Source organism: Stylophora pistillata, chromosome 11 (assembly GCF_964205215.1).
Source record: "Stylophora pistillata chromosome 11, jaStyPist1.2, whole genome shotgun sequence".
Taxonomy (NCBI): Eukaryota; Metazoa; Cnidaria; class Anthozoa; order Scleractinia; family Pocilloporidae; genus Stylophora; species Stylophora pistillata.
Genome location: NC_142529.1, coordinates 29,545,514 through 29,559,094, shown reverse-complemented (window position 1 = coordinate 29,559,094; position 13,581 = coordinate 29,545,514). Strand labels below are relative to the sequence as shown.

Sequence of the window (13,581 nt, the reverse complement as noted above, 5' to 3'; positions counted from 1 at the left end):
CAAAACTCTCTGTCAAATTCATCTTCGAAGAAATCGTCTTGTTTGACAACTTCACTCTGAGGTTTTTCTTCGTTATTCCCTTTCTCTTCAGCTCGCTCTAACAACTCTTGGTCCTCTCGTTTCATCTCTGAATGGAAATGATAAGATTTTATCTCCAAACAGTACAGCTTTGCCGGACTCTACTAGTAATTTTCCAAACAGCTGTTATCGCAGTTCCGCGAACGGACTCTGATTCAAAAATCCTGGAGAGGTTTCACTTTCCAACGTCGAAACAGTTGACTTTTATGCACACCTCTAAAAAAATGCACACAATGATGTGATCTGAGAGAGTTAGCTCTAAAAACATCCATCACAATCTAAAACATGCGATCAACATCAACAAACAGCAACCGTGGTGCGAATATTCGCTAGGCGGTACTTCATTACTGAGTTAGAGTTCAACTGAAGACTGGGACCTAGTTTCACAAAGGGCAGAAATCAACCTCGTACTCACTCTGAGGCGACCCAACTGAATACATTTGAATGAATTTTTCTGCATAATTTTTTAATTATGTCGAATCCAGATAATTCATGTATAATTTATGACTAATTTCTCGCCAACCGGTTTTTAATTTGTTCGGAACAAAAAGATTAGCCTTGTTTATTGGCTGCTTTTAAATGTTTGTTGACACCTCTTTAATCATTTTTGAAAGCAGAGCACTTGAAATAATTAAAGTCGTGATGTGGTAAATTATTTGTGATCAGTAGCCGTGATATATTTCTTGGCCATTCAAAGCATAATTTAAAGAACTATGGAATATTGAAGCAGTTTTGTCGCATGTGGTTTACATAGGGAACAAAGGTGTGTTTGATTTCCCATCTAAGATTTAAAGAAGTGGAAATTCCTTCGAATTATTTAAGTTTACAGACGGAAATTCATTATTGTTACACTTGACGAGCGTGTTTATCTGTCTCAGTTGTCCACACGTTCATCACTGAAAATGAAATGCGTTTTGTTCCTGTATTCTGAAAGCGACAGCGCTAAAGCTGAACAGCTTAAGGATTACTTGCAAGGCAAGCTGCGAAAAGTGGCAGATCTACGAAATATCACCGACATTCTGGCAGAGGAACAGGATTTTAAGAAAGAACTTTCTCGCAGCAGCTGTGTCGTGTTGACAGGATCTCGTCATGCATCGTCTCTTATTCAAAACAAACGCCAAGAAATCGAAGATGATTTGATCACTTTCGACGGTCAAGTGATACATGGCGAGTTCACAGGAAACAAAGAACTTGTGGACAGATTGGTGATAGTTTTTTTTACGGAGAGGACCAAGAATGATTGGATTCCAACTGGTTTGGATGAAAGGAGAATTTTTAACCTGCAAGGTGAAGAAATTCAGAGAGGAAATCCTTCCCTGGACCATCTCGAGGACTGCATCAAGGGAATTTTGACTGGCAAAACTCGCGTGTAATTTTGAATCAGAAGTATGAGATATTGTGGAGTATCTCATCCATGTGGAGGAGATTAGACTGCAGTAGACTTTAAAAATCAAACCATATCTGTAAGCAAAGGTTTTAGAAATAAACGGTGGCCTTAAGGATTAAAAATATCATTGAATCCCAACTGTTCATGTTTGCATACGTCAGAGCTTTGCGCTTGAACTTTCCGACTTCTTTCACTTCTTTGACCATGTTATTGGAGCGGATAGCTACAAAACGGAACCTGTCGGTGACCGATAAAATTCCACGGTACTTGAGAAATAATTGTATTGTTATCGTTCTAGAAGGGAAACTTAAAGAGGGAGCAAAGTTCTCGTGTGTGGATTATATATATTTTCATTTCTTTTTTCGTTTAACTGCATATTAAAGCCAATTAAATCGTTAGTTTAGAAACTAGAAAGAAAATTCAATAATTTCTTCATTGGAGTCATGAACAAACCAGCGTTTCACGTCTGAACCGTTTTGTCGTGCTACGTCTGGGAACGAGAATTGCGCGACCCGATACACGTCAACTTAGAGGAGAGATCCTGGAAGCGAGGTTCATCATGACGTCAACATCTCATTTTCATTTTTTCCTTGAGGTCGACTTTATGTGCCAATACTGTGCTTATCCCTTTACAATGAGAAAGCCACGTTAATTGATGGTCAATCAAGATAACATACCATGCTCTGATCAGAGGCTAATAGTCCTTTATAGATTCTGCTAGCATAATTTTTGGCATAATTTGAGAAAACTGGCATAATTTCTGCTAAGTAGCACAATGCTAGCATAATTCGTATATTTTGATAATTATCGGATCATTTTTGATGCTACAATTTGATCATTTCATCTCTACTCCCAAGCACTTGGTGACGTTATTCGATGTTTTAAGTTTTAGTTCAAGTAGTAGCATTTGTAGTTCACTGTGAATCACTGAGCGGCGTCTGAAACGTTCTGAGCCCGGGTTAACATGAACCACATGTTCATTTGAATTTCATCATGGATTTATTGTGTTTCTTTCTTGAAGACCAACGGCTTTTAATTAAAAAATGTATTTTTTAGACTTATTTGCAGTTTTTTTTAAAGAGCATCATTTTAAGAAAAGGGGCGTAATTGGAAAAAAGAGCATAATTTTAACATAATTTCGCCAAGAAAAAAAAAGAAATGCTACTAGCATAATGCCACTTTTACTAACATGATCTATGAAGGCCTAGGGGCCAATAGTACATTCATGCGTCATAAAAATAATAATTAAGCAAATAGCAGCATATCTTCAGGTTTTTTTTTTTTATAGCAAAATGTGCAGACTTATTAATAAACAAAGAGCATGACATGACCTAAGCATTCATTGAGGAATTTACAGAATGTAAACCTGACGTTGGTCAATTTGTTTTCCTCTACAGGTTGTTAGAAAGCTCTGTAAGCGAATGCCATGAATATTTTTTTAAATTCTGATGTCTCCTCGAAACAATATTAGGGTACTTATCAACTATACCATGCATTGTTTAAGCTAAATTTTGTCTTCATCATTATCACATCAATAACTATTAATCCTCGTGGTTGAAAGATACACATAACTACGATTAATGATGATTGTCTGACACACTCAAGCAAAAGTTCTAAAGCAATCAGTCTAGGACCCAGTCTTTTACAACTGCGACTCTTTCTCTCCGCGGATAGAACCCTTCTTTACCTTCTAGTCCTTGAGCTTAGTACAAAAAGTCATCTCCAAGCAATATTTTCTTCATGCGATATTCAAGGTGTGATAAGGTGGGACTTCCTTTGAGGGGCACAATTCCACCTTCCACATGAAAAATTCGGTTTTCATCAAAATCTTTCGGAATCCAGTCATTCTCGGTCCTTTCCGCGAAGTGAATAATGATGAGCCTGTTCTTGACAAGTTCTTTGTTTTTTGTGAACTCCTCATGCATAACTTTGCCATCAAAAAGTATGTCATCCTCGTCTATTTCTTGCTGCTTGTTTCGGATGAGGGACGAAGCTTTGGGTGATGCAATCAACACAACACATTCACTGAGGCAAAGTTCTTCCCTAAAATCTTGTTCTCTCACCAAAATGTTGGTGATATTTCTCATATCTGCAATCTTTCGCAGCCTGCCTTGGAAATAATCCATAAGATGCCTTCCTTTGGTGCTCTCACTTTTTGTAAACAAAAACAGCGACGTTTTCATTTTCGACTCTAATTTGTTTGTTGATGTTCACACAAGTTGAATAAAGTCGCTTTTGAAGGCTGTGGTTTAAAACCGTCTGACAGGAAACTACAACTGTTCTTGCAAAAGGCAGTGTCGGCAATGCGGGAAGGGCCTTAGCAGCTACAATATATACAGTACTAGAAGCAAATGTGTGAACTACATGTAGAATGAATATTGCGCTGTATTTGAAAGACTCGTTGAGGTTTTTTCGAAAATTGAATTGCATCAATGGCCTTTTTTTCGGCTGAAAACTTTTCATGAAGCCGGCTTTATTGAAGTTTTCAAGCACCTCGAAATAATAGAAGCCCTCATCAGGCCAACCTAATTATAAGCTCGAGCTTAATTTTTGGTGTCTGGAATTTTTTCTTAAAATATTCACTCTGATTTTTTATAATTGGGAATAAATTCCCTCGCATCTTTCACAACTGAATGGCTGCATAATTTCCGAATTAGGTAACCCAAGATAGTTGCAATCAATTAGAGGTGTTGTGAATCTCTAAAGCTGACATTTCACATAGCCCTTTTTGCATTCCTGGTCATGTTTTTGACATGCAACCTTGAAGTAATTTTGTCAGCCAGTATATTAATTTTGCAATTCGTAAGACTCGAGGTTTTTTTTTTACTTCTTTCTAAGAACAAAATTCTCAAAACGACACGATTGATCTTATTTTACTTCTCAACTTGAAGTATTTTAAAATAAATTTACATATCTCTCACACTTTGGTTCTACAGAGCATAGAAAAAGGAAAAAAAAAAGAAAAAAATTTCCATCTGAATCAGAGTTTCTTTGTCAAAATTCCTAGATCGGACCCTGACTCAACACTCTTGCTGCTTGCTATCCAACTACTACCTTTGAAATTTCACCTCGAATCTTCCGGCTGTAATTTAGCCAACGCTGCTGTGAAATAACAGTTGTACTTTGTTGTTGTTGTATTTCGTTTAGTTTTGTTCCGTCTTGTTGTGGTTTTCTTTTTGTTTTGTTTTGTTTGTCTATTTGCTTGTTTGTTTTCATTAATTTGGTGCCCAGGAGCTCCTTGGTTTCACAACACAATAAACCGAAAAATCCTTGGGTATGAGTTTGGCCAAGGCCCCTTAGTTATTGCTCGGTTCAGCTGCTCGCGCGATACCGACCATCAAATCCAGAGAACTTGCACATGGAAGAGGTTGTTTTAACCCCGAACCAGGGATTATATTTATCACATCTAACTTAAATGTGGCTGGTGCTAAAAGATTCAGTTATGAGTAAAGGAGAACAAGAGTTGAAGTGCACTGAAAAGTATGGCGAACAAGGAAATCAGCATGAAATTGATCGCTGTCGTGATCACCAGGGAGCAGATTTGTTGGTAGATGAATTTGACGAAGAGTTCTGGATTAAGGCAAGAAGGAAATATGAAATATAGGTTAAAAGACGAGGGTTTAGAATGCATTCCTCATTTCTTTGATGCATTCTCCTTTTATCTATTCAATCAATCCTTTGCTGAGCGAGGTTGATTTATTTTACACAAGGTTCATCAAAGGCAGAACAAGGGGTTGTCATGGAACAGAGCTATGGATGAAGTTCATGTTGAAAGACTGATTCAGAGGTACAGAAACAGGGGAGAAATTGAGAGCGAAGACCCGGCACTCGTGATGTTAAAACAGTGGCCAGCATCTAAACAGTTCAAAGATAATCCTGAGAAACTTCCAGGCCTTGAACAACAGGTTTGTAATTATAAGTGTTTGATGCATGCAGGAACGCATTTGTCTTTCTTATACCAAAATACCAACCTATTTTAGTATAGTTTCTTTTTTGATAGATACTACTTTTGGTATTTAATTTGCAGATAAATCGGCATTTGGAGATTCTGTTGGAGAGTGAACTAAACTCAGACAAGAGATATGGGAAGTTCAGAGATACAGTAGATAAAACTAAGAAGACTCTAATGCATTATGCAGCAGAGCATGGCTTTTTACATGTCACCAAAACACTCGCAAGGAAACTTCCTCTGCTACTTTCCATGACAACAGAAGATGTACAGAAACCTGTGAAAAAAAGAGCCATGTTGCCTGTGGAATTGGCGATAGCATCAGAGAATGATGATGTGGCAGCATTTTTGGTTAGAGTTATGTGGCATGGAAGGTAGAAACATATCATAAGTTTTGTAAGATAAAAAAAAAAAAAATGTTTACATTGCATGTTGACACCCCAGTTTCTTATTATAATATACATTCAATTATCCATACAAAATGCTGAAAAACTGGTTGAAATTATGTGGTAATGAATTGATACAGACATTTCATTTACATGAATTAAATCAGTGAGCATGTTGTGGGTAACCTGATTAACCAGAACACTTGAACTTACATCAGACCTGTGAAATAATGATCTATTTTCTTTTGTCGCATTAAGAGTGCAAAGCTTATTTTCCTGGACACCAGGAAAAATGACCAATCCTAAGCCATCCCTACTCAGTTTCAAGGGAATCACTGAGAATCCTAAATTGAAGGTGAGCTTGTTGTTGTATTTACAAAATTTTGAATAGACCACAGGTGTCATATTTCACTAAGTGAATAGCAACATTGGTTGAGTAAAATGGCTAGTTGATCCTTGAGCTTGTTACAGTTGTGTTATTAATTTGCAACCCCCCTCTAGTAAATTTTTAGAGGTGCCTAATTTGAGTTTGGTATAGATGGGAAGATGCCAAAGTGCTGGCAATTACTGACCATACAGTAGATAGACAGTTTGCTGTCTAACTTACAGTCTGTTTATAGCAGGAATGCTCTTGATGAAACATGTTGTGATTTGTGTTGTTTACAGAAAACAGTAGTGGCTGTATTAGACCAGATGATAAACCCTCACTGGCCATATCTTCCACAGCGACAAGAAAACTATGAAACAGAAGAAGAGAGGGAGGCAATTGAGGGAGTATGGAAGACAATCACAGATGATCCATTAAACTATCACTTTTATTTTCATATTCTGGATGGAGATAAGGATGGACAACCCCCAAAGATTATGACATTAGATGGATACTGGCAGATAGATAACAAATATTTTAACTGGAGAGACAGTTCTTGTTTACATACTATTGCAAAGAGCAACAATAAGGTAGGATTAAACCAATGAAAATCAAATTTTCTGAAACTTCAGTGGAATTTCACTTACAGATGTCAATATTTAGAATTAGGAGAAACACTCAAATTCACTTATTGGTTACAGGAGATTAATTCTTGATCACTCTCAACCTATACTTTTGCCCAAAATCAGTTCCTGATTTTCATTTTTAGGAGGCTTTGCAACACCCTGTGGTCAGAATGTTGATTAAAACAAAATGGAAACGTTATGGACATTTGTTCCTCAGGTAAACCAAGTGTATTTGTGAAGGCTCAGCCAAATCATCTAACTTCATTTAGACAAACATGTACAAAGTACACAGATGAAAGGTGATATCTGATTTTACAGCTTAATTACATTTGTGTCTATCAGACTACTTATTTCTCAGATCATTGCAAGTGCGAAATATTAGAAAATATTTTAAGTTTTTTTTTTATTTCTTAAACGTTGCTGATTCAAAAATACTTGACAAGTTACCAAGAAGTTATGCTTAAGATTTTACATCTTCAAGTTAATCTTCATACCCTTCCTTCTTTTCCCTTCTCCATTGTACTCCAACAGAGGTGATAACTGCCTTTTCCTTTCTGTAGCCTTCAAGCCGCATTGTATGTGATCTTCTTGCTGTGTTTGTCATATTCTCTGCTACATGCTTCAACCAAACTGGACCCCACCCATTACAGTGGTGCACTGGACTTACTACGTGGATTCTGTGAGATTGTCACTCTTCTTATGGTTGTGTTTTACACCTGTGAAGAAATCTATCAAATAAGAATGTAAGTGATAATGTTTAGGGTAAAATCAGATCATTTAGTGCAGCAACAAGGAGACTTAACACCATTGTTTATTATTATTCCACAATTATGCCATTTTACCATTTTATGAAAGCACAAAATATGTCACTCACGATGTTACACTGTAGAACAGGGCAAAATTACGGACGGAAAGAGAAGTATCAAAATTAATTTAATTTAATAGCTTTGCCAACCGGCAGGGATACCTCAACAGCTTGCGCCAATTACTGCGGGCCCAATAAACCCACCCATCCCAGCCCAGCCGAGGACATCCATCACACAGTAATCTTGTGTGTGGGAAATTAATGTCTCCTACCCCAACCCTGCAGGAGATGGGACCTCCATTTATTCGTCCCTATCCGAGAAGACTAGAATATCTAACCATTTCTTGATGCTATAGAAAGGCAGCAAATTATTTTCAATTATTTTAAGACCTTGAGTGTTGGTCTGGCCAGGACTTGAACCCTTGACCAACCGCTCAACAGTCCAGCGCTCTATCCATTGAGCTAACCGGGAGGCGGTTAGCTCAATGGATAGAGCTCAAATGGCTGCACTGAACAATCCAAATTTTTTATTTTGAATTCTTATCTTTTGCTTTTTAAACATATCTTTAAGACCTTCAGATTTTTTGTTTGCCAGTGGAATTGTAAATGGTTTATTTCTATTATCTTTTCGTCTTTTGCACACGAGTTATGCAGTCTATACAAAGTTGAGATGATTTGGTGAACATAACACTTCTAGAGGAGGAGCAAGTTTAAACGAATAGTCCATTTTAAAGTTGTGTGCTTGGTTTCCAAGCCTTTGAATGGGAGTGAGGCTAGGGTTGACCTTGTTATGATATAAACCTTGCTGCCTTTCAAATGTAAATCACTTTGTTATCATGCTAAGTAGATACAGGTCTCTATCACAACAAGGTCACCTTCAGCCTCACTCTGAATCAAAGGCTTGGCAACTAAGTACACAACTGTAAAATGGCCTATTGTTTGATTTCTTGCAGAGAGGGGCGTTCTTATTTTACACAGTGGATGACTCTGTTTGACTGGTTGGGCCAGCTGTTTATTCTGTGTATAATACCGTTACGATACATGGATCTCAAAGCTCAGTGGATGGTGACATCTTTGGCCTTCTTGTTCAACTTCATGAGGATCTTTAAGTTTTCGTGTTTGTCAAGGTAACTCACAACTCCCAATTGATTACTTAAGTTCGGAAAAAGCGCTGATCACTTAAAACTCATCCCTTCGTAATAATCTAACTTAACATTACTTTATATCTTTTTTAGGACTACAGGGTTATACACACAAACCTTGGCCAAAATCATATTACATGACGTCACACGATCCATGGCAGTTTTTGTTGTGATCTTTTTCTCTTTCTGTGGTGCATTGACTTTATCACTCTGTTACTCCGGATCCAGTGAAAACCAAGAACTTCGGTGCGTCTCTATTGGGTATATCCCCTTAACAGAGCTATGAAGTTGTCTAGTAAAAAATAAAAAAGGGTTTGGTTCCCCCAAGTCAGTAAAATATTCGAAAATTTCCTCTGGAGTTTGTTTGGTTTGATATGCTTTATACTGGTTAGATTTTTTATTTATTCAAGCCATTCTCGCCCTTTTGCAAAAGCAATTTACTGAACGCGGTAACTTGGTGGATATAACTCATGCGAAGTGCAAAAACTCAACATGCTCAAACTCAACATTGGAGGCAGTGTGGCCGAGTGGTTAGAGTGTCGGACTCGTAATCCGCCGCTCCCGGGTTCGAGTCCCATCCTGACCACTGGATCTGTTTCACGGTAGCCCCGAGTTCAGATCCTTGGCCACGCTTGTAAATAGCCAACTGGTTTGCCTCCGGCCGGTTGGGGTTCTTAATGATGTTATGTTCAATTTAGACCATTTGTTTCATTTGTTTGCAAGGACCACAATGGAAACTAATGGTTCACCAGTAATTGTGTAATCCTATAAAAATTCTTTTTTGTAATGCTAATTTTAATTTGACGCTTTCAGTGGTTTTGGAGACGTCTTGTTGAGCGGATTTCAAGCACTGTCTGATCAGTATCCAATGGTTGAAGACTACTCAACTTTCAAGTAAGTGGCACTAATCTTTTAAGTTATTACTTCTCTACGCGTGTAATAGCAGCTTCTACTCGCGTTTAAAACGCCACTTCAGAGAAGCAAGTCTATAAAAGAATCCGGTTTTCATCACATCTGGAGTCTATGCACCTTTTCGTGTTCAGAAGGGAAGCTAAACTCTGTGGATATTTCTTTCTTTCGTGCAGCTGGCTGTCAGTTCTGCTGATGATGGCGTACATGGGGACAGTGACTGTAATTCTACTCAACATTCTCATTGCACAAATGAGTACGACCTACACTCAGGCCAAACAAGTCGCTCGCCTTGAGTATGATGTTGATCGGATTTTACAACTCACTCGCATGGAGAGATTTCCTTTTCTGGTAACTATCAAATGCTTGATGAGACTCTAGTAACGAGAGGCACTCACCGCCTTGTGTTATTGAAACCACGTGCGATTGCGCAGATGTACTGCGCGTGCGTGCGCTTTAGAATGCCATGTCGGACGGAAGAAGGTAATTGATTTGTTTTACTTCGACTTTTCTCTCTGCAGAATTTGCGTGTGAAGTATTACAAGGAGGGAGACTGGATCAGTGAAATGAATCTCGCAAAAGGTCGGTGGTGAATTACTTGGGATTGAGAATGTGATTCGCTCGTATGGTTGAAGGCGCTACTTATTTTGAAGATTAGCCCACCAGGGATCAACGTAGTCAGGTTTTATTTGAACTAGAGTGAACACGGCTCGTTACATCCGTGGTTACATCGTAGTCAACTGAAAATTAAACAATTTCGAGATACCTAATTATTTACAATATTCTTAGTCGAAGCGAGCCCATCTGGGGCTCGGATTTTTTTCTATTACACTAAGAAGCGACAAACGGTTTCGTAACTTACAATTTGTGTTTCTGAGTAGTTGGATCCCTTGACTCGCTATCTCGATGCTTTATCTTGATGCTTACGTTTACGACCGTTGATGACCAGCTTCGAATGTTGTTACAGCATAAATTGTTCATTTTAAATTATAAATCACATGACCTAATTTTTCCGCCGCGCGTAGTCGAGGCGAATTCGCAATTACGATAATTAATTCTAATTCTTTACTACGCGCTCCACTGAACATGCAAATCAGAATGCCTGATTAGACATATCATCTCCGAGTGTGGTCAGTTGAATGTCATTTGAGGGGTAGAGATTGGGAAGAGAACAATTCTTATGTTTTTTTTCTAGAGCTTCTTGAATTCAGTGAAGATCGCAATCCGTGGGAGTCAGTCGAAGAAAAACTTTGTGCGATCAGGTGATGAAAATTCCTTGTTTTCCCTTCTTTCTCGCTACGAACCTCGCATGGAGCGCAAATCGATCGAGAGTCATAAAACCAACAGATGAATAATTATAGTAAGAATTATAACGAAGGAAAATAGCATAAAGAGAAAGGAAGAACTCAAGTAAAAAAAAATAGAAAACTGCTGTAAGAGTGGCTACATTTATCTCCTTCGTGGCCTTTCTCATAGATGTCACACAAGTTCTTGGAAGAAGCCTCTTTTGGGTGGAGCGTTGCGTGACATTTCTAAGAATGATTGGGAAGGGTTCGTGACTACAGGAAACGTTAGTGCCTCAGTCCCGCTTGGTCTCAGTTCTGAATCTGATTAGGTTGGTTTAGAAGATGGCGCGACATTTGTATAACTATCAACTAGCAAACTTTAACAAAAGCAACGAACTCAGACTGATTTACATTTTTTCCACATTCAAGTAGACATTTTACTGTTCATTTCTTTCACCATGTTTCTTTTTTCAGGGAAAAGATGAGAAAGATGGTGAAACAGATGAGGCCTGCGCAATATTAAAACGAGTGTCTGTTTACATTAAATTGAGACATTAATTTGCAATTGCCATTAGTTGTAGTTTTATGCGACAATATGAGACGTTAACTGCCTTTGAAGGGAGAAGATAGAGGCGATGGGTATTACGAGAATTTCGTCAGATTATTTATAAAGCTGCAATCAGGACTGTTATGCGAAAGAAATCAACAACAACGACAATTTTTGTGAACAAACTGTATGGCTGAAAATAAAAGAAAAGGGAAAACGGGTGTGACAAACAGTTGAATTAGAAAGAAAGCATAACCACATTAGAAAACAACGGAGCCGACTAGAACAGCTGGCTTCCAGTGGAAAATACAAGGAATGACGATTGAAAGCAAGGCGATTTGACATAAGGATTGAAAATACCAAAGTCCGCTTTTGAAGTAATCATGCTTCCACGTGGACGTCACAATCAGTAGCTACTCTTTCAAAGTTCTACGGTGCAACGAGGCGTGCGTTTCGAATTCTCAGAAGACCCAAACATTTCTCGTGCTTGGTAGAGGTCTCCGAAAGCCCTGGCAGGCCATATATCATGACTATGCAACTAATTCTCGTCTTCTCATTAATATCTTTAAGCAGTTAACGCTTTCGTGTTTTCTTGTTTGCGCAAGTTTATTTATGACTGTGACTTCATTTCTACACAAACTTTGTAAACCATGCTTTACTTTTACAACCGTGAATTGGTTGCACACATGTAACGTCGATCACTGATTTACTCAATTAGTATCTTATTTGCTTACACTAATATTGATATCAAAATCTAACTATAACGTGTTATCCTTAGTTTGATTGTAGATCCTTTGCATTCCGTTCCATCCTTTAGAAACGAGTACACACTAATTTAGATCTAACTTATGTTATGAAGGACACATGAAAAATACCACTTAACAAGGCTCAAAACTCAGAATGTGATACGCGGTTCAATCAGCTGGAAATCAAAGTTCTTGTGAAACATTTTTTCACTTTATCGTATACACACGGAACAGTGCGTTTCCTACATCATAAAGGAATCTCCAAGCAATATTTTCCGTATGGAATACTCAAGCTGGTGCAGCAAGGGACTTTCCACAATTTTTTCACCTTGCAGATTAAATATCTACTCTCATCAAGACCATCTGGGATCCAATCATCAGTGGTTCTTTCCGTCGTCAAGTATACAATAATCAGTTTGTCGATAAATTCTTTATTTCCTGTGAACTCTTCATGTATAACCTTTCCATCAAAAGTTAGGAAATCGTCGTCCACCTCTTGCTGTTTTCCCTTGATAAGGGAAGAAGCATGGCGTGATCCAACCAGTACGATCCAGTCCCCGCGGCAGCGAAGTTCGCTCCTGAAATCTCCTTCCTCTGCTGAAATTTCGCCGATGCTTCTCAAATCTGCTAAGTTTCGCTGCCTACCCTACAAATAGTCCTCTAGTTTTTCAGCTTTGTTACTTTCTCTATTAGTATACAAAAGCATAACGTTTTCATTTTTGGACTGTCTTGAATGAATGAAATCCCAAAAGCACCACCCACTGGAGTTAACTCGGTTGGTGAAGTTGTTCAATGCAGCACTCTTCTGGAAGGAATTTCAAAGTAGGGCTATCATCTATCAAAAGCGAGCATTTGTTTTAGACACTAGTGGCTATGTGTTAAATGCATGTGAAAACGAAGAAACTGGCATCAAAAAATTTTTGCATATCATCAACATGTATGTGTGATTGAATATTCTGCCAGCTTTGCTTCCAGGTGTTTGGACTTTGGCTGACCTCTTCAAAGGAACTATGTTTTAAATACTGCAATCGAAAAGACGCTTTAACACACAATCTATAATACACAGTGTAGTATTGTATTTTTTTATCGAACTGTGTTTCGTAGAGTATAAATAACGCCCAAAACGTATAAATATCTCGCGGTAATTGTACTCCACACAAACGGCTAGAAATTCGCCCGCGGTGAAATAACAATTTGGCGAGTTGGATGATAAATCTCTCATTGAATTCTTGTTTTTGTAGTATATATATCTTATTAACCAAGCGCGAGAGCCGTACTGGGAGAATATCGGCCCGAGGTCTTGACAGTAACGACCGAGCGCAGCGAGGTCCCTTAAAAAAAGACCGAGGGCCG

The 13,581-nt window shown here is 38.2% G+C and overlaps 3 protein-coding genes across 3 annotated transcripts in view; 2 read left to right on the top strand and 1 right to left on the bottom strand.

Annotated features, from left to right (window-relative positions):
* The window catches only part of LOC111321235 (uncharacterized), a 10,617-nt gene extending 10,187 nt beyond the window's left edge, over positions 1-430 (bottom strand). The window contains exon 1 of the mRNA XM_022924060.2: positions 1-430. This exon is cut by the window's left edge and continues 7 nt beyond it. Coding sequence (XP_022779795.2) covers positions 1-125 — 125 coding nt within the window. The 5' untranslated portion in view covers positions 126-430.
* Positions 431-684: 254 nt separating this feature from the next.
* LOC111321196 (uncharacterized) lies at positions 685-2,526 on the top strand. The gene is made up of 2 exons (XM_088739626.1): positions 685-841; positions 957-2,526. Exon 2 carries the CDS (start codon positions 981-983, stop codon positions 1,449-1,451), a length of 471 nt encoding a protein of 156 aa, XP_088595752.1. The 5' UTR covers positions 685-841; positions 957-980; the 3' UTR covers positions 1,452-2,526.
* Positions 2,527-5,176: 2,650 nt separating this feature from the next.
* LOC111346399 (uncharacterized) lies at positions 5,177-11,699 on the top strand. The gene is made up of 13 exons (XM_022953688.2): positions 5,177-5,370; positions 5,493-5,788; positions 6,059-6,155; positions 6,467-6,757; positions 6,937-7,010; positions 7,354-7,536; positions 8,552-8,725; positions 8,834-8,986; positions 9,554-9,634; positions 9,826-10,000; positions 10,171-10,231; positions 10,845-10,911; positions 11,410-11,699. The coding sequence occupies exons 1-13, from the start codon at positions 5,218-5,220 to the stop codon at positions 11,456-11,458; spliced, it is 1,854 nt and encodes a 617-aa protein (XP_022809423.2). The 5' UTR covers positions 5,177-5,217; the 3' UTR covers positions 11,459-11,699.
* The last annotated feature ends 1,882 nt before the right edge of the window (positions 11,700-13,581 follow it).

Bases quoted from the DNA above. Each gene is read 5' to 3' on its own strand.
- LOC111346399 (XM_022953688.2), top strand. From the start codon at position 5,218: ATGGATGAAGTTCATGTTGAAAGACTGATTCAGAGGTACAGAAACAGG. The intron at 5,371-5,492 runs GTTTGTAATTAT...TTTAATTTGCAG, and splicing joins TTCCAGGCCTTGAACAACAG to ATAAATCGGCATTTGGAGAT. The intron at 8,726-8,833 runs GTAACTCACAAC...TATCTTTTTTAG, and splicing joins AAGTTTTCGTGTTTGTCAAG to GACTACAGGGTTATACACAC.
- LOC111321196 (XM_088739626.1), top strand. From the start codon at position 981: ATGAAATGCGTTTTGTTCCTGTATTCTGAAAGCGACAGCGCTAAAGCT.